Below are 23,260 nucleotides of genomic sequence, written 5' to 3' on the forward strand. Positions count from 1 at the left end.
TATTTTTAATTCTGAGGTTTACATTTGTAGCTTGAAATTGGCTTTAAAGTTCACACTGTGTTCTTTTTAAAAACAGGGCATATGCTTCATAAGAACTAGTCGCCCTGAAAATTCTGTAATTTATGACAGTGGTGAAGACTTCCAAGTTGGACATGCCAAGGTGAGTGATTTCAAAAGTCACCGAAATATGTGAACTACAGGAATATCATTATTGTGTCTTTCATTGCAGCATTAACAATCTCTGCAACCAATTAGCTAAACATAAAGTATATGAGCCATGGTGGCGCAGTGATTAGAGTGCAGTACTGCAGGCTACTTCTGCTGACTGTCGGCTGCCTGAAATTTGGCAGTTCAAATCTCACCAGGCTCAAGGTTGACTCAGCCTTCCATCCTTCCGAGGTGGGTAAAAGAAGACCCAAAATTGTTGGGGGCAATATGCTGACTCTGTAAACCCCTTAGAGAGGGCTGGAATGCGCTGGAAAGCAGTATATAAGTCTTAAGTGCTATTGCTATATCTGATTTCAGTTGAAATGTTGTTCTTGCCAGGTGGTGTTCAAGAGTAAGGAGGACCAGGTTACTGTCATTGGGGCAGGAGTGACTCTGCATGAAGCAATAGCTGCAGCTGAACAACTTAAAAAAGGTGACTATAGCAAACTATCCTGGAAAATTTTGAATTTTCAGGCATCATATAGAAAACAACGAGTTATAAAATATGACTGCTATATGGACTGAATGCCAGAGGATAGCAAGGAGTTAGACTTTTTATGACTTTGCTCCTACCTAATGGTTATCAAAAATTTTGCAGCCAGATAAAAGCAAAAAAAGGGAAACAGGAAGTTGTCCCACTGTAATGCATTTATTAGCATTTATCTTGGAATCTGGATAACGACTACAGATCCAGGTTCCTCCTTGTTCCTCCTATAGACCTTGTGTAGCATTAAAAGTCCCCAAGTCTTAACTATTAGTAGCAGAATGGATTTGTGTAATGTTATTCTTTCCCTTCAATTTTTTGAAAGTTTGTTTTACAGCATACTATGATAGAACTAATATCAATAAGTATATTTCCTTTTAACATCAATTTGTAAATTGTAAAAGATTTGTTTCAAATTTAGGCCATCATGCTTAGCATGGTAACAGACTGTATTAATGCTTCATGCACCATTTTATTTGTGACTAAAAACATGAAAAGGGGTACTGGGGAAGAAGGATACAAACCTGTAAAAACACGTGATCTGCAGTCACAGATCAGAATTGTTGAACCTGATATCATACTGGGAAGTATGATGAGTCAGTCCTCATTATTCCATTTATATGTAACGACAATACTCTCAGTATATACCATTAACAAAAATTTTGAAGCATGGAACAGGTACTATTATACCTTTCTTGCAAACAGCTTGTCTAAGAGCAGGATATTGGGCTCACGGTAGAAGAAAGGGGCAAAAATGTAAACATTTTAACATTTGCCAATATTGAAAATTCTATGTCACTATCCAAATTAAATGTGTTTAGAAAAGCAAAAACCAAGTCAGTACAGGAATCCATAATACACAACACTAATAAAGTTGGTGAGTTGTCATCTCCCGAATGCTGTGTAGAAAAGCCTTGTTTACTACCTGTGAAAGATCATTAGGATCGGTAGAAGTCTGACCAGGAAGAAGCTGTTCTATAACATGGAGGCTCCAATAGAAAACCTCTCTTGTCAGGCACAGTGCTCGAAGTGGCCGATTAAATTGGGACTTTCTCATCTCTGATTTTATGTCATACAATCCCCAGACAAAGTGGTAACATGAAAGTTAGAGAGATGTGACAATTGGGAGATACAAATATCCTCTTTCAAAAGGCTGGAAAAACACAGATCTGATTTATATATTTGAAATAAAATAGAAATACAAATACATTTAAGATTACTCTGGGTATTCAGCACTTTCCTCAGATCTCATAATTAATGCAGTGAAGTGGGATGGGTGGGTTTCAAACTGGCAAGCCGCGGGCTGGATACGTCACACACAGGCCACGGCCATCCAGCTCAGCAAAGGAGAACAACTTCATGATATGTCATGTGATGGCAACATGATCCCGCGAGTTTGACACCCATGCACTAAAGCCATTTGTGGTTGAATGTTTGCATTTTTGAAAAAAATAAGTTTCTTGATGCTGTTTGTGAGGCACATGTTGTATTACAAGCCTGTGTTTTTATTCCTCGCTTACAGATAAAATTTTTATCAGAATCATCGACCCGTTCACTATAAAACCTCTGGATTCGGAAACTATACTTAAAAATACAAAAGAGACAAAAGGCAGACTTATCACAGTGGAGGACCATTACCCTGAAGGTAGGCTGGAATATTAAAAAAGGAGCATCTTCACCATTCAAAATGTATAATGAATGTCCAGTCCCTCTTCTACCACTCTTTATCAAGGCTGGTTTGTTTGTTTTTAATTTGCCTGAGACAGAAGGTTGCTGCTTTCCTTAAAGGAAAGGCCACAGAATACAGGTAGTCCTCGACTTACGACAGTTGAACCCAAAATTTCTGTTGCTAACTGAAACATTTGTGAAGTGGGTTTTGCTCTATTTTACAACCTTTCTTGCCACAATTGTTAAGTGAATCGCCCACAGTTGTTAAGTTAGTTAAGTAATAGCCCACAGTTGTTAAGTAAATCTGGCTTCCCTGTTGACTTTGCTTGTCGGAAGGTCGCAGAAGGTGATCATGTGGCCCCAGGACTCTACAACCGTCATAAATATGAGTCAGTTGCCAAGCGTCTGAATTTTGACCATGTGACTGTGGGGATGATGCTGCAACAGTGGCATGTGTGAAAAGTCATCAGTCACTTTTTTTCAGTACCATTGTAACTTTGATCACTAAACAAACTGTTATAAATTTAGGACTACCTGTACTTGTCCACGTGCGTGGCTCTTCCTTCAGGCTTAGTTCCACTACCCAACCGTTCTCTTCGGATTCAAACCACCATCTTGTTTTAAAAACGGAAAGGCCTCTTATGGAAGCAGTAACCCTATAACCGCCCGACCCCTCTAAATGACTCCAGTTTTTTTCCCTTCAATTTCTAATAACTATTTGCTTACTAAACACAAGCATTTCACTTACCCTCTTCTCTACATCCTACTTCTTTAGGTGGCATTGGAGAAGCTGTATGTGCTGCTCTGATTGGCGAACCAGGGATTGTGGTCCGTCGCTTGGCTGTCTCTCATGTGCCAAGAAGCGGGAAGCCGAATGAACTGCTCAAGTTGTTTGGCATCGATAAGGACGCTATCATCCAGGCAGTGAAGGCCATGGTCTCCAAATCAAGGAATGCTGAGTAATTTCAACCTGTAACGTGCTGCTGTATCATGATTGGATCTTTATCTGGCAGAATTTTTTTTTATATATAGAATACTGTAACATTTGAGTACATGTTTAAAACTGTATGCAAAGAGTTCTAATAAAAGTAAACGTTTCCGGGAAAAAGTCGTCTGATTGTCTCATCAAAAAATACTTGGTATTAGAATGCTGGAATTGTTTGGAAGCCAGCAGGTCTAGCATAAAATGTGAAACACGGACTTCTATCTTCATCCTCCTAGAACAAGGGTCTTCAAACTAGGCACGCTTAAGACTTGTGGACTTCAACTCCCAGAATTCCTGAGCTAACATGACAGGAGAAGGAATTCTGGGAGTTGAAGTCCACAAGTCTTAAAGCTGTCAAGTTTGAAGACCCCTGTCCTAGAATATATCAAATCGCCATACTTTAATGGTATTGTCCAATACATGGAAATGCTTTATAAATCCCCTCACATTTAGAGATGGTGATTCTTGGAACTCAATGAGTTTCATAAAAAAAGAACTAAAAAGATGATTTTCCAGCTGATCACTATTTTTAAACTGCCGCTCTTTCCAGTCTTATGGTGAAGATGGCCTGTTTCCATATCTATCCATATGAATTACTTCTTGCAACCGTTTGCAGGTTCCTTTCTTAGTCTTGTCTGCTTGACAGCAAGGTTGTCTAAATTGGAAAAAAATGTGGAAAATAGTTTTTCTTTTGTCAAACTTTTTTTGTGTTTACTTGTGTTTTAGAGAATCTGAACCAAAGCCAAGAGATACTTTCTTTTGGCACAGTGATTGTACTAGTAAAGTAGAGAAATGTGGGAGCTACAATACACTTCCTCCTTAGAATGAATAAATAGAAAAGTATTAATTTACATATAATTGGCATATGTCTTTTACTCATTCTGGTCATTTGTAGAACCAGGATTGTGCAAAGCTATTTCACAAACCATATTAGTGTACACAAAAACACCCTTTCTTTAAGGCTTTAAGGGAGCCATTTCCTCTGGAGAGTGTCCAACTGGTTCAAGAGTTTTCTACCAGACAGCACTGCATCTGGACAGGGAAACGAAGTGGTTGTGCTTGCATATAGAGAGGCAGGTAGCCTGTGAGAGGTACAAGCAGCCTCACATGTGCTACGAAGAACACAGCTACTTTAATGCTTGGGAAGGTGCTTGTGAATTGCAAAGCATCTCTTTCAAATTCTCGAAGAGCCCTATTTAATTGTGCTGAAGAAACTCATAATAAAAGTGAAGTGTTACTGCATTCATTCACCATCACCACATAGCTGAATTGGATTTATAATCCTGGCATGAGATGGGACAACTTCAAAAGCTTCAGAAAAAAATTATCTTAAAGTGAAAACTGCACTTTCTAGTTGGATTTACAGTTGTGGATGGGGGTTAGATAAATAGAAAGGGACTTCAGGAGAACTCCAAAACTTCTATAAACATCCATAAGTGAAAATTGTGGTGATACTTTTGTTTCCTGTGATTTAATTCTAATTTATGCATAATATAGAACTTTTACATTAAGGGTTAAATAAGAACAAGATCTAGATGGGTTAAATAGGAACAAGATCTAGAAGTTAGACATAGATTGTAAAGCATTTTCACAGAATGACCTGTGGTTAAAGGAATCTGCACTGATTACACTGACGCTTTTTGAAGAGTGAACAAATTGTCATATTATTGAAATGCTTTAGAACACTGTAATTGTTGCAGGAGTTACAGAAGCCACAAGAGGGAGCCAAAGTCAATATTATATTTACAAGGTTAGCCTTTGAAAAACTCTTCTCTTTTTTATTTAAAAAGTGGGAGGAGTCTGTGATTTCTAAGTAAATGTATACATAAAAGATTATAACTTATACGGAGACCAGGTAAAGGTAAAAAAATAAATTAATATCTCCTGAACATAGGAAGAGGGATAGGGACTCAAAACATTCTGGACAATCTAAGGCCCAGGTATCAAACTCGCCGGGACGTGATGTGATGTTTCGCGATATTTTTCCCCTTCACAGAGCTGGAGTGGGCGTTGCCTGCATGTAACGCATCCGGTCTGTGGGCTGCCAGTTTGACACCCCTGATCTAGGGCAGCTTTGCTGCCTGAGGAATTCTGGGAGTTGAAGTCCACAAGTCTTAACGTTGCCAAGGTTGGAGACCCCTGATCTAGGGTATCTAAAGAATAGGAATTGGACAGAATCAGTGGTGGGATTCCAAATTGCGTGCTACTGGTTCTGCGCGCTTGGCAGACAGTCACAAAACCTGATCACGCAACCACAGGACACTTCAACTGTCATAAATATGGAACAGTTGCCAAGCATCTGAATTTTGATCATGTGACCAGAGGGGATGCTGCAATGGTCGTTAAGTGTGAAAAACAGCCACAAGTCACTTTTTTTCCAGTGCCATTGTAACTTTGAATGGTCACTAAATGAAATGTTGTAAGTCGAGGACTATATCTGTAATTTGAATGGTTGCTAAACAGGGGAGTTCTTAAGGAAGGACTACCTGTACTACTAATACTAATGAAGAGTTATCATTATTAGATAAATGCCTCTTGTCTGCTATCACTCTCTGGCAGGATTGCCTTGTCCCAAGCCTCGTCAAGGGAAGAGAATAGACACCAGAACTCTGACGGATCTGCACCACAATAAGTCTCTCTCTGGTAACATAGACACGAAGTCACAAACTAGGCAGAAAATTCAAGGACAAGCCTTGGAGATAGATAAATAACTTTATTGCAGTACCAGCATCTCTAATAATGACCAAAACAGCTTTTAAAGAGTCTGAAACTCTAGCTATATTATACGCATGTGCCAAGGTTTAAATACTGAGTCAATTTCTCCAGCCCTTTCCTTGTAAAGGACTGCTTGAAGGCCGTTTACCTTCAGGCTGTTGTGGAGCTGTTGATGGCATCTGTGCTGTGTTTGGATGGCCCAAGCTCTTCATCCCATCTTACAAGCTCCAGTCTTAGGATCTCAGTTCTTTAGCCCAGACATTTATATTGTTTGCACATTGTTACAGTTGTCATTGCAGTCATGAAACCAAACAGGATTTTGCAGAGCTCTTGCGATTTCTGGCTTAGTTAAGTTTTTTGAACCCTACATAACAAAAACAAAGAAAAAGATATCACAAAGATTAGTTTTTAATTACTTATTGATGTATGTTTGCAGAAATGCAGCAAAGATGAACATTTAGATATACATTTAATAATCATTTCATTTAGGTGGGGTTGTGCTGCTCTAAACTGAGATTTATGTAGCCAGAGATTATGAAATAAATCTTGTTGGATTCAGTTCAAGTCACAATGATATAAAAAGAACTGAGGCCTTGGAAAGAGTACAGAGAAGAGCCACAAAGCTAGTAAAGGGTCTGGAAGAGAAATCCTATGATGGTTAGGTATGTCTAGTGTATTGAAGAGAAGGATTATGGGGGACGTGATAACAGTCTCCCAGTTCTTGAGGGGCTGTCACAAAGGAAAAGGGGTCGATCTATTTTCCAAAACACTAGAGGGCAGGCCAAGAAGTAATGGGTAGAAGACCATTAAAAAGAGACCCAACTTAGAAAGGAGAAATTTCTTGACAGTGAGAGCAATCAACCAATGGAATAGCTTGCCTTCAGAAGTTATGGGTGCTCCATCACTGGAGGTTTTCAAGAAGAGACTGAACAACCATTTGTCTGGAATGTTATAGGGTTTCCTGTATGAGCAGGGGGTTGGACCAGGAACAGTGGTCTCCAACCTTTATGGCTCCACAGACCGGTAGCGGTGGTGGCAGTGGCAGTGAGCAAGGGGGAGGGGATGGTTCCTGTGCATGTGCAATGAAGTTTCACATGCTCACCCGCCACTTGTGCAGCCCGGTTCCCAACAGTCTGTGGACCAGTCCTGGTCTATAGATCTGGGGTTAGGGACCCCTGGACTAGATCCCTTCCCATTCTATTAATCTATGTTTTATGATTTGCACCAGCAGCTAAGCATAAATGAGGGTTTATAAACTAGTTTATAAAAAGTGGCAAATGAGGTAAATTTACCTCTTTGCAAATGAGGTAAATCCAATCCATATTTGGCTTAGACAAAATGGGGATCCCTGACAGTGGATATTTTTTTGTATAATGACCTTGAAAGTTTCATAGGGTTTCAAAAAGAAACAATAAAAAAATAGAATTACCAGGCATTCTGACTCTTTGAATAAGCGGGGTGAAAGATTCGAGGATACTTCGAATGCGTTGCCCTAATAGAAAAGAAACAAGAAATTTGCTGTCAGAATAGCAACCAAGTAGGTAATTAATATATCTGACCATTACAGTTTGAGTTACTGAAGAATTGGTATTTCCGTCATAGTGACCTTAAATTATGAATATAAGGCAGCTTGATATACTAGTGCACAAATCAATACAGATGAAACACTCACAAAGGCCAAAATATATTCCTGTTGTTTCTAGAGTTGCAAAGGTCATCAAGCCAATTCCAGTGGAAATAGTCCAGTCTACAGAAAGAAAGAAAGAAAGGAGATTATATTTTGCTTTCTCTTTCTCCATATAAAATCGATAGATTGTAATGTTCACTTACCGTTATATTTATAATAGCAGACTAATAACATTCCAACAGCAAAACAAATAATGACAAAATGGAAGAATTCATCTGAAAAAAGAAGAAGAAAATATTCAAGGCTATAATTTAATAGCTGCAATTTCATATATGTTCATGAAAATAAAGATCTACTATTGGAAGTTGTTTCCAAAAATACAGTGGGTGCATTTGTGTGTGTATACATATGCATACACATACATGCATATACAGACACACACACACACTCATGGACACATCTAAATATATATGCATAATATTAATATTTTTATCACTTAAACAGCAGTTAAATAGGTTAATTAACTTCTTCCAGAGTCAGTAAGCAAAATACTTCCCCATGTATATTAAGCAAAAAAAGAACTTGAGTCAAGTTCTCAAGATTACAAGTTATGGGAGAAGGGAGCATATTCTGTTTACACACTGGTAGGTAGCCTGACCTGTACACGTATTAAAAATAGGATATTTGCTGATCAATTTGAGGGACTGCCTCTCCCTGGTTATATCAACCTGCTCCATTAAATCTGGCAGGGTGAGCATGTTGTGTGTTCCACTGGCAAGAGATGAAACATTTGAAGGATCACAGGGGATGTGCCTTCTCTGCTGTGTTGCCTGCCCTATGGAATATCCTTCCCACCCACCCACCCACCCCAAATTAGATTGGCCCCAATCCTTTTTGACATTCTGAATGGTCAGATTTGGTTTCTATTGTTGAGGTAGCCATTTTTATTCCTCTGGTTGTCTAGGATTTGTATGTCTGGTTTTCTATGATGTTTATTGATATGGATTTTTACATCTGTGGTTTTTAACATTGTTCTTTTATCTCATTGCTTCATGCTGCCCAGTATTATTTTTAGTGAGATGGGCACCGATAAAAAATTTTATTAATAAAATAAATAAATAAAATTACTGAAAGTTTTCAGCTTAAAAACCTAACTATGGTTAGTTAGAGAAAAAGCATCTTTATATCGATCTGATTTGCACCTTATCTATGTTAATGTTGTGTGTATGGAAAATGTTCTCTTTTTTTTTAGTTATGCCAGTCTAGGATAGAAATCTAAACATTTGGCTTAAGATTTGCCTCACAGAGAGAAGAATTTGTGGTTTAAGTTTGTGATCAGTTATTCTTACCATCTTTCCGAATCCTTGGAATCCACCATCTTGAGTTTTGGGTAGAGTGACAGGCTCTATCATCGCACACTGTGAAAAATGAAATTTGATTTAAAATGTATGGTTTGGCAAAAAAAAAACCTCCAAAAAAACCTGAATGAAGGCATTGAAGCTGACAAACATCTGTTTATCCTCAAGCATTGGATAGACACAATGTGCTACTTATTACATTAAAGGTGCTGCTTTTATCAAGTAGGCTCAACTCCTTGGACTTTCTAATATGAGGAGAAGAACTATTGTTAGGAACTGTTTTAGAATTTCAGATACCAGTAAAGTATCACAAGGACAAATAGGCTGAAAAACAGCTTCTATCCCAGGGCAGTAGCTCTTTTGAATTCTGCTGTATAGTGCAGTGTTGGTGTGGTGTCGGGGGTTTCTGGTTCAATGTGCGAAGGGTGAAGGATGTGTGTTTATTTTCATGGTCATGGTCATGATGTGCACTGAAGATGGTGTTTGATTTCGTTGTACAAGGTGCAATGACAATAAAGTAAACTAAAGTGCACCAGTAATGGAAACCACTGAACCTTTCTACTGGCCTCTATCAATTACTGTACAGACTCTTTCTCTTCCTATAAATCAGGAGGATGCAAAGTGTACTCTGACTAACTGGATGAACAGCATTAAGAACAAACTTCTATATTTCCTATCCCTGCACAAAGAAGGTAAATCAGAGAATTTGTCCCATCAACTGTTCCTTCGAAAGAACCAGTATTTGAGCTACATACAATTTTTTTTTCAAAAATGATGTCCCTACTGATGAGAAACCACCAGCCAAGGATGCTTAGGTTTTCATATCTTAGACAAATAACTAACATACAATACAAATGAAACACACATGTTATTCAGAAGAAAACAAGTTATATACAAGAAGATTTTAAACAGTTATATTTACCAACTGCAGGTATTCCTTCTGTCCTTGATATTTCTGGTAAATAACAAATTTGCATTTTAAAAAGATATTTCTTTGTTCAAAAAGAAATTTATTTATATCATGTTTGTTACAATGGAGCTGAGGAGTGGAAAATGGTAGTTCTCCCAGCTGACTTGAGTTATTTGAAGTAAGACCATATGCATTTTTGTTTGTGTAAGTAAGAAATAAAAGATTTTGAGAAATTGCTGATGGTGTGCAACAGATGAAGAAAGATTGCTATTATTGTTGAAGACCATATTGGAGTTTGTGATATTCAGTTGTGTTCTATTTGCTGTTTTTTAAAAAATAAAACATATTTAATATTCACTGTAATGAATGAATTCTAAATATCATTATAATATTAAACAAAAACCTTAAGCTAGCCAGAATTCTTGTGCTTGATTGTCATAAACTTTCTTTAGCTCTGAAACACACGTCTTAAGCTCAGAACCTTTCGTTTTAAATGTATGACTATTTAGAGTTCAATAATCTAGGCTTTTCCTTTAAAAAAGCTGTTTAGAATCCACAAACTGATTTGTTTAGAATATGTGTGTGCCAAGAAAGTGTGGGTTATATACAGTAGAAATTTTTTTTCAACTACAAAGATTTTATAATTGTGAGATTATCACTTTTGTATCACTTTTCACTCTCATATCACTTTTCTTGTTTATCCTGTTGTGATTGTAATTCATTGACTCAAACAATTACATTATCTTTTAAAAGATGCAAAAAATAAAAAAATGAAACCTTTGTTGCAGTAGCAGACCAGACCAATAATAAAGCAGAAAACAATACACAAATCAAGAAATTACCAAGGAGAATACCACACACCAACCAACACTGGAAGGGCAAGCTATAAACAGAAAGCAAACCCCACCCTCATTAACACTGATGATGTTATCTAATCTAATAATGAAATGTCTGCAACCAAATAACTAACCTTACAATACACTAAGAAGTCCACCACAAGGAGCAACGACAGACTTGAAAAAAATTATTAAAATGTTTAACTTAAACAAAATTAATGAACTTAATTAATTTAATTAATAATTGTAGTCCAGTACTTCTAGGAGGGTTGGGGCAAAGTTTCACTGATCACTTTTCCAGAGCTGCACCCCTGCAGGAGATTCAGTGTTGAACCTTTTGAGCTTCCAGGCTGTTCTTCCAGCTTATTTTGCTACTTGCTTAGTACACAGGCAGATGGAGCAGGAAACCAGGGAAGCCAAGATAATTCACTTCCAAATGCCTCCATTTGTTCTCTTGGTCTCTCAACTTATCATCTAGATCAGGAGGAGGCAGGAGACCCATGAAAATTGGCAATGCCAAGGGGGCGGAGAGGAGATAAAAGGATTGGGCTTACTTTTTTTCTTCCATTCAATCATGTCTGATTCTCAGGGTTTCTGCAGTTTTCTTGGCAAGGTTTTTCAGAATTGGTTTGTCATCGCCTCCTTCTTAGGGCTGACCAAAGTGACTAGCTCAAGGTCACTCAGCTGGCTCTGTGCCCAAGGTGGGACCAGAACTCATGGCCGGGTGCTTTAACCACTACACCATTGATTCTGTACTTAGAAGCCTTCAGATTCTATAATTCTATAACTTAGAAGCCCTCAGATTCTATAAAAAGCAGAGCTTCATGTGTGAGCCTCATACCTGTTTCAGAGTATGGAATAATTTCACTGGACAGATCTAAAATGACAAAAATATACAAAATTGACAAATTAATTCATGTTTGTTCAAAATTGTTCCAATTCATGCAGGTATTAAAACATGGAGATTTTTCAAACAAGAAAAATTTGAGAAGTAGCAGAAAGATTTGCATATAAATGAATCTAATCTAAACTGTGTTATTCCAATCACCATTATTACTGTTTTACTCTTCAGTTTTCATGAATCTTCAAAAGTGAGTCCTCATGATGACAAAAAAATCTGGCCTGTTTTCAGAGAAATGCAGCCCATTTGAGGAATTACTTGCTAGAAAAAGACTGATTTGAAAACAAAGAGAAATGATTTCTTGAGGGCAGCAGCCATCTGGATTTGCAAAAACGATTTATCCCTCATTAGGGCTACTGAGGGCCAAATTCTGGGAAAGGAAAGAGGGAATAGGGGTCTGGGACATGCAGAAAGAGATGAAATTCTGAGACTTGATGAGCTTATGTGGATGTTAGACTTTTCTGCCATTTTCAGAAATTGGGTGTGTGTTGTGGTTCGCCGGCAGCAGGTGTGGACACCTGAGGTCTCGGAGAACGAGGACTCAGATGAGGGGCCTACATGTGATGCAAGGATGGGGCCAGGACTATCAGGAAGTAGAGTGCTGTCTTCGGAGATTGTGGAGGCTGGCAGCAGTGATGAAGAGGTCCCTGAGGAGCCTGTGCCCAGTGCATGTGCTCAAAGGGCTGCTCGAAGGAAACAGCAACTGCAGCAGCACGGGCAACTCGGGAGTAAGGCTGCAAGGTAATGGCTCCTCCCTTAAGAGATAAAAGCCAGCTGAAAAACCAGAGTTCTTTGCAGGAAGGAAAGAAGTTTTTGCACTCAAGCCTTGTGGACGTTCAGAATATCTTGGTTGGTGCTTGGAGACTCTTTGTGTTTGAAATATTTCTTAATAACTTTATCTAGTGTTCTTGGCAGTCTTGCACAACCTTAGCAAGGCTCGTTCTTATCAGAAACAATTAGTTTGAAACAGCCTTTTAACTGTGACGAACGGAATTTGTAAAGAATCATTCAAAGGTTTTGCTGTTACCTCTGTTTCATGTTTGTTTCCTTGGAACAAGGTTTGGATCAGAGCAGGGTGTGTGTGTAAACATGTATGTATATACAGGTAGACCTCGACTTACAACCATTCATTTAGTGACCGTTCAGTTATAACGGCACTGAAAAAGTGACATATGACTATTTTTCACACACATGACCGTTATAATATCCCCATGGTAATCCCCATGGTATCAGGCACTTGACAACTGGCATGAACTTATGACAGTTGTACTGTCCTGGGATCATGTGATCACCATTTGTATTTGCTTCTGACAAACAAAGTCAATGGGGGAAGCCAGATTTGCTTAACAATCACATGATTCACTCAACACTTGAAGTGATTTACTTAACAAATGGTTAAAGGCAAATGGTTGTAAAATAAGCACAACCCAATTAACAACTGTCTCACATAGCAATGGAGATTTTGGGCTTAACTGTGGTTGTGAGTCAAAGGATTACCTGTATTTTCACACACACATTCTCTTTGCAGAAATGATGGGCACCTTGTTTTCAACACAAGCAATTGCCTGAAAAGGAATGGACTGTTTTTTCTGTGGTTAATCACAGCAGGAAACCAGCAGCCCGCAATATATTGCTCAAAAGGGGAGAGTCCACTGTTGCTTATTCCATCTTCCCAGTCTTATTGCACATGACTTTTGATTTGGAGGTAGAAGGAGTTTAGGCTGAGACTTAGATTTTAACTTAGACTCCAAGTGATACTACCGAAAAATTTCTATGTTCCAACTGCAAGGAATACAGATCAAATCACTGTTGATTGTTGATTTGATACTATGAGGAAGGATGTTTGTGTCACTTTTCTCTGCCCTGGTACAACCCTGACCTCTGGGAAAGGCAGAAAGAGAGATGAACATGAGCAGGGGTGGGTTTCAAAAATTTCAGCAATAGGTTTTCTGGCCGGTTGCTGGGTGCGCATGGCCATGATGGGCGTGGGCTAGTCAGCCTCATGCACCATGGCAGGGGGGCCGTTTTCCTCTTCCCCAGTCTCCGGAGGCTTTCCTCGAGCCTCTGGGAGGGCAAAAACTGCCTCCCCCAGGCTCCGGAGGCCCTACTGAGGCTGGAAATGGGCCCATTTTTGGACTTCTGGGACTTCCAGGCCCATTTTTTCGCCTTCCCCAGGCTTCAGAGGCTTTCCTCGAGTCTCTGGGAAGGCAAAAACGGCCTCCCCACTGGCTCCAGAGCCTGGAACTTCCAGGCGGCCTATTTTTCTCCCTCTGTGTGGGCCCTGCACCTACCTCACATCCAAAACAGGCTGCATGGAGACTCCTGGGAGGGGTGGGGTGGGAGGGACCAGCCAGGGTTGGGATTTGGCAGTTTGCCAAACTAGCCATAATGAACATGAGTTTAAATGAGCCTATTTCCTTGTACCTTCCCCTCCCCACCCCCACCCCCCCACCCCCAAAAATCTGCTCCACAGTCTTGTGAACTAAGAATGCCCATTAGGTCTCTGAGGCCTCGCTCCTGGTAAGAGAAGCATATGGAATAGTTAATTTTATCACTGGAGGTTTTTAAGAGGAGGCTGGACAGCCATTTGTCTGGAATACTATAAGATCTTCTGCCTGAGCAAGGAGTTGGGCTAGAAGATCTTCAAAGTCCCTTCCAACTCTGTTATTCTGTATTTTACCTTGTTGGGGACTCTCTGTTAACTCTCCCAAAGAACTTGCATCCTCACTTTCTTCTTGCATTTCTGCTTTTTTATTATGTTCTTGTTTCATCCCTTTGAAATGATGATAAGAAAAAATATATATTTAAAAATGTACTTATCATGAAGGGTGTAGTCTTACATATCTGCAACAGCCGATAGTAACAGGCTTGACCAAATATTAACATTGCTCTGATTGCTTGCTAAGATTGCCTATTTTTTCAGGCCTTTACATTTTGAATGACATATGATATCCCTAAGCAGTAGTTGCACAACCTTCCTCAGACTGTAGATGAGGAAAGCAATTTTTAAATTTTAATAAGGAAATGCAATTCGTTTGAATGTATTTTACCATTTTCTTCCTTTTGTTACATTAAAACCACACTTTTGGAAGGGTTCTGGCTCAGTGGTGGGATTCAAAAAAATTAACTACTGGTTCTGTGGGCGTGGCTTGGTGGGCATGGCAGGGGAAGAATATTGTAAAATATCCATTCTCACCCCACTCCAGGGGAAGGATACTGTAAAGTCTCCATTCCCTCCCCACCCCACTAACCTGCTTTCCAGCTCCGTTCTCCTGTGCAGGGCAAGATCCAGCCAATCAGCTGGGACTCAGGAAGCAGAGTATAGATGGGGGTGGGGCCAATTAGAGGTGGTATTTGTCAGCTCTCTGAACTACTCAAAATTTCCGCTACCAGTTCTCCAGAACTGGTCAGAACCTACTGAATACCACCTCTGTTCTGTGTATTGGACTCAAGGCTTTGGGCCTTAGGTTGTTCTTTTTTTCCCCCTGAAGCTGACTGCAAAAATCAGAAGCCTCTCTGTAATGTTTAGAGTCTACAAAATGGAGATCAGTGTAATAAAACAACAGGAAACACAGCCGTTAGTTTCGCTCATGTACTGTGCAAAATCCACGGATGACTGAACTCGCTTAGCCTTAGATTGGACCTGCAGATTTGTAATACTGCTGACATCCCTAATTACAAAAGTAATTTTTTGTGTGACTGTTTCATTCATGTAAACACTGACCTATCCAGAGAGTGATTTACATCCAAATATTTACATCCAAATCAGGAATGTCTAGAGTTCCAATGAGGTGTCAAGCTATTATTATAGCAACCTGACTCAAATTATGCCTTCCCCTCCAAATGCTTGTGGAAGATAATGCCAAAACTAAGTGGGTGGGTGCTTGTTGGAAGTGTTCATTTTAGCAAAACTCAGTACATACTGTAAAATCTGCCTACTATCTGGCCTGTCTATCTTTGTACAAATATTTAAGGAATGTGTATAATCTTATTGGTGGATGGTTAATTCACAAACAAACAGTTCTATTGTTCCCAAACCAGTTTCTAATAATCTTTCTGCTTGTGTTACCTTTCTGTTTTGGTTTTTGAGACAAAGCCACAGAATCTGAAGTATCCATTGTAGGGCTATAAATACAGAAAGAGTTTACAAAACAGCTTAAGTCCTTCAGTTCTTCATTCCCCTTAACAGCAATACAGGACTATAATCTTGCATTTGATTTTTTTTTAAAGACCAAGAATTCTCTTGTGTTCTTTAGTGCCACATGAAGCTACTCTGAAACATTGATTAGGGATTTGGATTACGTGTGCTCTTATGTTAAGAATTTAGACTATTTTGACTTCTTTTTTTCTTATACTGGTAAGAATATACTTGATTTATAACAGATTATTTAGTGACCATTCAAAGTTACAACGGCACTGAAACAAGTGAGTTATGACCGTTTTTCACACTTATGACCATTGCAATAGCCCCATAGTCCCACGGCCAATATTCAGACGCTTGGCAATTGATTCAGATTTATGACGGTTGCTCTGTCCAGGGGTCATTTGATCCCCTTTTGAGAACTTCTGCCAAGCAAAGTCAATGGGGGAATCAGACTCACTAAACAACTGTGTCACTAATTTAACAACTGGAGTGATTCACTTAATAACTGCAGCACAAAAAGCCATAAAATGGGGCTAAATTCACTTAAATGTTTCACTTAGCAACCAAAATATTGGGTTCAATTGAGGTCCTAAGTTGAGGACTGCCTGTGTAATTGCCTTTGTATGTAGAAAGTCAGTGGGCTATCAAATGAAGACTACAGTCCTACTTATCTGGGAACAAGATCCAATTAAATCAGAAAAGTTTATATTGAGTGCAAATTTATTAGAATTATTTGAGTGTGCATGAACTGAAAATGCTTTAGACATCCTTCGGACAATCCCATGAAGGAACCCCGTTCATGAGATTGTCCATAACTAATGCATTAGATTTTTTTTTCTCCAAATGATCTATTTTCATCCTACTGAATGATAGGAAATATTTATTGTGCAAAATAAGTTGTGCGTGAATCTATTTAATTATAGAGGTGCAGTATTTTCAAGTGAAAAACTGTGAGCATGAAGCAAAAACTTTAGAAAGAAAATCTGCAATAGCTGAATAAGTAAATTAACCAGTAATGCTATTGTGTAAATTTTCTTATGTTAGGGAATAATCTGTTGGCTTTGCTGTTTAAAGGCAAACTTTTTAAAACTCTAAAAACTCTTAAACTCTATATGAAAGACATATAGAGAGCTAGTGAATAATCCTTGTTGGAGATAGAAGAAGTGGGTGTGTATCTTTCTGTGTCAGAGTATCAATCATAGAGTAAATATGGGGTGGGGTGGGTGGGGTTCAGCAAGTCACAACCAAGTTATGGAGGTTGTGAGAGGTGTTGTTCAAGGCCACCTGACTCCTAACTATGAGTCCCAATGCATGACCTCTGACGCAGGCCAAAATGGAAGTGCCTGTGGATTGAGGTTGAAAGGAAAACAATAGTTACACTTTCACCTCCCTGTCAAGAGAAAGGGTGGCCTTTTAAAATATAGTTTTCAGTTATAGTTAGCTCGGATCTATTTGCTTATATTCTGTTCTTTGAAGGTAGTTGTTCCTCATTAAGAAAAACAAATTTTCAGAACCAGTTCTTACTTAATAGTGTCAATGCTCACCTTTGACCAGAGGATCTTAGACACCTTTCCAGGGTGTATGAAGATGCTAATTCCTAAGGAAAGAACCAGAAACAAATCTGTAACAAGCTGAGATCATTTTCATCTTTTAAAAATTTTATAGCACATTTGATTAATTTTAGTAGCATTCTCTCTACTCCTGTGTTAGGGACTATCATAAAAATATCAGAAATCACTTGGAACAGCCGTTGCAAACTTGTCATTCTCCAGATGTGCCAGAATTCAACTCTTCTATAGTGGAATAGGGCTGGAAGGACAGACTTTAACAGACCAATTACAGGAAAGAAAGGTAAGGTTGAAATTCCCTGCTGTTATTCACCAGTTACAATTCAGAAGTGAGAACAAGCACACAATTAAATACACAAGGCAATTTCTCTTCACATTTATATTGGTATGAATTATAAAAATAATAAAAGTGGGATGAAGGAAGGAAGGAAGGAAGGAAGGAAGGAAGGAAGGAAGGAAAGAAAGAAAGAAAGAAAGAAAGAAAGAAAGAAAGAAAGAAAGAAAGAAAGAAAGAAAGAAAGAAAGAAAGAAAGAAAGTTGGAATCTCTAGAGGTCTGATTACATAGTCAACCATCTGTTGGGTCCATCATGGTGATAACAGAGATTTAGTGTGAAGTGAAAAAGTTCTGTCTCAGAGTCTTTCCCACAAGTGTCTTCAGATGCCTTGTAGCAACAAGCAGTCATTAGTGATACAATATGAAATCTACCCCTATTTAGAGTTGCTTTGACTCTAGAATATTCTTTATACTACTTACTGGGGAAAATGCCAAAAGTGGTTCTTTTAGTTTGCTGAAGATACCTGTAGTGGAATCTGGATTGCAGTGCATGCACTGTACCACCAGTTTTTCCACAGAAGCTATCTATCAACAATACCACTGTCTCCTATGCACTAAAATAAGAATCACTTTAAGCTGAACATGATCCTGGATGACTATATCTATACATTGTTCTTGGCACTGTTACTTTATGCCTTATTCTTTGGTGTTTTTTCAACTTTTCTTTTCCTTACTGCCCTCCTTCCTTCCTTCCTTTCTCTTTCTCTTTCTCTTTCTCTTTCTCTTCCTTCCTTTCTTTCTTTCTTTCTTATCTATCTGATAAGGTAATTCTGGACAGTACACATTCTTGTTTCATTTCTGAGATCAGCAACACCATCTATTCTAGGCCTTCTCTGAATTTTACTCAATTAATCTTGACTGAACCCATGAATCCAAATCTTTCATTTGATATGGTACATCTTCTATCTCATGTACTTTAGAGGAAGAAGACAAATAGTGTTGGCTGTTGTGAGCTAGCCTGAATACACAGATCAACAACACATTCATGTGTTTCATATATTATTGTTCACTGTGTCTGGCTGAAGCTAAATATTGCTTTGCATCTGAACAGAGGTCTCTAGCACAATTATCATATGGCAAATCAGGAAACATCTTTTAAAAATAATTAATCTGTCCACATTTTAAAAAGGATAACTCTTTCAAAAATGATAAATCTAATCATCTTTTAAATAATAAATCTGATCACCTTTTTAAAATGATAACTCTTTTTAAAATGATTAATCTATCCTTAGGCTCAGTGACAGGTAATAAATCTTGTTGTTGATTTACTGACCCTTTTCCTAAGACATTGATACAACATAATACATTGACTTAAATTTGTTGATAACTGCTAAATATGTTGTTGCAATTCATCAGGAAAGAGCAGTGCATTTTTGAACCAGTGATATTTAAAAATGTGGGAAAACTTTGCCTGAAAAATTAACACACCTAGCTTTAAAAACTAAATATAGTTTTATTCAAAGTAGGTTACTAAATGTATGAAATATTAACAAACTTTTTATAATGTATTACAGTTGATTTTTCTCTTTTTGAAAATACTTTTCCAAATAAAAATATTGAATACAGATTTTTAATTTTTGTAGTTTCCTTGAGAGAAGATGTATATACAATCCTTCCAAATTTTGGGTTGTTTTTTTTTTTTTATGTTCCTTGTCCAGTATTTATAATTTTCTCTTTGAAATGCTATTGGTTTTTTTTTAAAAGCAATTATCTTATTGAAGGACTGACATGCAGAATCAAATAATGGTGTTGTGTTTATAATGAAGGAAACTCATTCTCATCATCCATAGAGCATATGGAGATTTCATATACGCTAACATCTAAGGTTGATATGATCTGAAAAGCACTGTAGTTCCATTTTTTTCCACGATGAATTATGTTTCTAATTAATATCAATAGCACTTAGCCTTATATACTGCTTCACAGTGCTTCACAGTGCTTCACAGCCCTCTCTAAGTGATTTACAGAGTCAGCATATTGTCCCCAACAATCTGGGTCCTCATTTTACCAACCTCAGAAGAATGAAAGGCTGAGTTAACCATTGCACCACTGCAGCTCCAAATAATAATGCTATATATGTCAGTGTTTTAAATCGAATGTGGTAAATGGTTCTGAATTTATTTATGAAAAGTAGGAGCTTCACTATTCCAGACAATGGGGGGGGGGGGTGTTAATCCTAAAAAAAAACAATAACAAGAAATTTCCATGTATCTGGATAAACACACCGCCATGACAGAATCACAACTGATAAGGAATCCATAAACACCCTAACCCACAATGTGGGAAAACAGCCAAGTTTTCTAAGACTTCTGTAGCATCATCATCATGGGAACAAATGGATTTCTGAGGAGATTTTATTCTAGACGACAAGCACCATGACAGAGAAAGCAAAGACCTCTTCACTCCAGGAGGCCATAGAACCATGGCAGCTAAATACTCCTTTCAGGTTATAAGGGTATCAATAGCAGACTAATAAAATAGTTCAAAGTTGAACTGAGAAGTCCTTGGTGCTCTCTGAACTTGGTGGTTTGCTTATAGACATTTTGCCACCAAATTAACCAGCAATAAAGATGTTACCAAGCCTGGTAACAAAATGTCTGCAAGCAAACATTCATGGTTAAGGTACTTGCTGCTGAGCTGATCCCACTGTGGATAGATCCTAGACTGCTCACTCAGCTGCCTGTTTACTCCCTAGCAGCTAATTGAGATAAGCTGAGTGCTATTGCCACCCCTTATAGGTAACAAGTGCTTAATTTGATTATTTACACATCAGGATTCCAAAGCTACAAAATGCTTTATCAGCTAGTGATTTATTTATTTATTTGCAGGGCAGGGGTTATTCTCACCAGGAGACTCTGAGTTCTAGTCCTGTCTTAGACAAAGCTGTCTGGGCGACTTTGGACCAGACACTCTCTCTCCACCCTGGGAAGAAGGCCAAGGGCAAACCACTTCCATACAATCTTGCCATGAAAACTGAAAGGGCTTGTCTATAGTGATTGAAGGCATGACCACACATGCCCACACAACAAAAAACCTCCAATAAATGTATTTTTCCTACTTCCTACTTCCTCTCATTGTCAGTTTAATTTAATTGATTTGGCTTTAAATTTTAGCTATAACCCAGTTTGGTTGACCAGAAAATATATAATAAGGAAATAGAAATGAGAAATCGTACGTTTTATGGGCAATGCTACGAAGCGTGTCAGAATGGGGATCAAACTACCTGATGACGTCTGATGTGAGGGGTTCTAGAATGCCACCTTTACTTTTGCTTTGAAATGGTTACTATCCCCTAAAGAGTTGAGGCTCATCTACCTTGCAGATTTATACCACTTTGGCTTTGACTGGCTGCATTTGCATTTTAATAAATAATAGTTTAATCATGGGTAACAGTAAGACATTCTTTACTTAAATATGATACACTGAATGACATTCAAGTTAGCTGGATTTAGACACAGTAAATATGCTACATCGTTTTAGCTATGATTTATATTATGCAATGGCTAGGTTCACACAACATACTAAACCAAAAGCAAATAAATAGAATAACAGAGTTGGAAGGGACTTTGGAGGTCTTCTAGTTCAACCCCCTGCCTAGGCAGGAGACCCTACCCCACTTCAGATGAATGATTATCCAACATCTTTTTAAAAACTTCCAGTGTTGGAGCATTCACAACTTCTGGAGGCAAGTTGTCCCACTGATTAATCGCTCTGTCAGGAAATTTCTCCTTAGTTCTAAGTTGCTTCTCTCCTTGATTATTTTTATTCTTGATTTAGTGGCACATGAATCTGGCCACTGCCTTTGATTATTGCTGGAATCCTTGAAAATTTATCTTTGTGTGTGTGGGGGGGTGGGGTGGGTGGGTAAGAATGAGACATTAAAAAGCTTAATTTATTTCCTTCCAGAACTACAAGTCCTACTGATTCAAAACAATTAACTTTAAATAGCTTTAAATCTTGATAAAACATGAAAACCTGCCAGATATGCTGTTGCCCCTTACATAGACTGTGAAAAATCGGCACAACGTATTTCCTTTATACCTTAGTTTCCCTGAGGTCAAAGCAGATGAATTTGGAATTTTTCTTAATTTAACAGGAGTCACATAACAGAAGAAAACACTAACCAGATCACCTTTACTGAAGACAAAGATAGATAGCACACTATTTAACAAGGAGAACCAAAAGCTTTCATTAGGTTAGATATATCTCAAAGAAATCACTTACCAATAAAAAGCTTAGGCTTGCATCAGGGAGTCATTCAAATATCCAGAGCCGAATAAAAGTTTGTTTAAAATAGTAACAGAGAGCTAATAAACTTACAGAAGAAACATCCCTTAAAAGAAATCTTTCTGGTCTGATTAGTTATACTCCTCTTCCTGCTACAGTCTATTTGACCGGATTGAGTTATTACTCATAGGTTTTGTTACGAATTGCAAAAGCTGTATGCTAATAGGCTCATGTAAATTTTATTTAAATTAAACTGTTGCATAATAATGTGGTGTTACAGTCGTGTAATGTAATTCTTTCCTGCTTATGTTAAATGTTGTTCCAGAAGAGAATAGTTTGTTACCGAGTAGATGAAATTCTGGAAATTTAAAAAACATCTTCTGATTGAGAACCTCAATTTTTCTGACTCTTCTAATGTCCAAAATTTCAGATACCAAGAAAATGTTTGCCATCTCCTTAAAATTATCCTTAGATCAAATGACTATAGAACAGGTTTGGGAACTGTGGCCCTTTTTTGACTTGTGGAGTTCAACTCCTAGTATTCCTGAGCCAGCCATGCTGGTTCAGGAATTCTGGGAGTTGAAGTCCACAAGTCATAAAGGGCCATAGTTCCCTATCTCTGCTATAGAACATCTAAAAGTGTATTTATTTGAGAGTATAGATACCATGTTTGTGAGCAGGTAGAAGATGACCACCCCAAATTTAGAGCTTTAAACTCTCCTATAATAAAACTTGAGAATTCCTATTTCATAACAGGCAATTATTCCTCAAGATTCTCATGAACATCTAGTGCTATGAAATAAAGATTGCATTCTATTCTAATTAACTCATTGACCCATACATATCTTCATCAGGTGTGACACACATAATTACTTCTAATGCTTTGGCATTCACAGAATGCAGTTCTTTGCAACTTTAAAGCAAGGAACCATACCTGCATCTAAGTATACATATGTAATAGGTATGCCTTGGGCAGAGCAGCCTTTCAACAGAGCAGAAAGGACTATAGATAGCAGGCATACACATTTTAAGGCATCTTCCAATTTTTCTCTATGCAGGTTATAAGGAAGTGGCTTGTTCCTAAACACTCATATTATTGTTTGATTTGTACGCTACTTGCAAATAAGTAAATCTGGGTTTCCCTATCTAACATTTCAATAGGAGAAGATTCTTCTTGCTAGCTGTGGGAGGTGCAATGCTAGTATGCAGGAGTGGGCTTCAAAAATTTTAGCAACCAGTTCTCTGCCCAGTTGCTGGGTGGGCGTGGCCATGATGGGTGTGGCCTAGGTGGCCTC

General features: G+C 38.2%; 2 protein-coding genes across 4 annotated transcripts in view; one reads left to right on the forward strand and one right to left on the reverse strand.

Moving 5' to 3' along the window:
• Positions 1–3,467, forward strand: part of TKT (transketolase) — a 31,510-nt gene extending 28,043 nt beyond the window's left edge. The window contains exons 11-14 of the mRNA XM_026723903.2: positions 77–160; positions 547–640; positions 2,214–2,336; positions 3,135–3,467. Of these exons, the coding sequence (XP_026579688.1) occupies positions 77–160; positions 547–640; positions 2,214–2,336; positions 3,135–3,322 (489 nt within the window). The 3' untranslated portion in view covers positions 3,323–3,467. The remainder of the gene's footprint in view (positions 1–76; positions 161–546; positions 641–2,213; positions 2,337–3,134) is intronic.
• Positions 3,468–6,098: 2,631 nt separating this feature from the next.
• TMEM40 (transmembrane protein 40) lies at positions 6,099–22,131 on the reverse strand. 3 transcript variants are annotated; one of them, XM_026723911.2, is made up of 11 exons: positions 21,963–22,131; positions 17,380–17,432; positions 15,761–15,816; positions 14,372–14,464; positions 11,632–11,667; positions 9,967–9,999; positions 9,036–9,104; positions 7,890–7,961; positions 7,732–7,806; positions 7,489–7,551; positions 6,099–6,423 (listed from the first exon to the last, which is right to left on the reverse strand). In XM_026723911.2, the coding sequence occupies exons 3-11, from the start codon at positions 15,807–15,809 to the stop codon at positions 6,404–6,406; spliced, it is 510 nt and encodes a 169-aa protein (XP_026579696.1). In that variant the 5' UTR covers positions 15,810–15,816; positions 17,380–17,432; positions 21,963–22,131; the 3' UTR covers positions 6,099–6,403. The 3 variants fall into 3 exon arrangements, with proteins under 3 accessions (XP_026579696.1, XP_026579707.1, XP_087779999.1); XM_026723922.2 differs by lacking the exon at positions 15,761–15,816 and having other exon boundaries at positions 21,963–22,125; XM_087923873.1 differs by lacking the exon at positions 9,967–9,999 and having other exon boundaries at positions 21,963–22,098.
• Between the last annotated feature and the right edge of the window lie 1,129 nt (positions 22,132–23,260).

This window comes from Pseudonaja textilis, chromosome 2, assembly GCF_049901715.1.
Source record: "Pseudonaja textilis isolate UNSWEBS1 chromosome 2, rPseTex1.2, whole genome shotgun sequence".
NCBI classification, from domain to species: Eukaryota; Metazoa; Chordata; class Lepidosauria; order Squamata; family Elapidae; genus Pseudonaja; species Pseudonaja textilis.

Excerpts from the sequence above, each read along its gene's own strand:
- TMEM40 (XM_026723911.2), bottom strand. The coding sequence starts at position 15,809 with ATGGATACTTCAGATTCTGTGGCTTTGTCTCAAAAACCAAAACAGAAA. Across the intron at positions 10,000-11,631 it reads TATTCCATACTCTGAAACAG|AAATATCAAGGACAGAAGGA; the intron begins GTATGAGGCTCA and ends GTTATTTACCAG. Across the intron at positions 7,552-7,731 it reads AGGAATATATTTTGGCCTTT|GGCAACGCATTCGAAGTATC; the intron begins GTGAGTGTTTCA and ends CTTTTCTATTAG.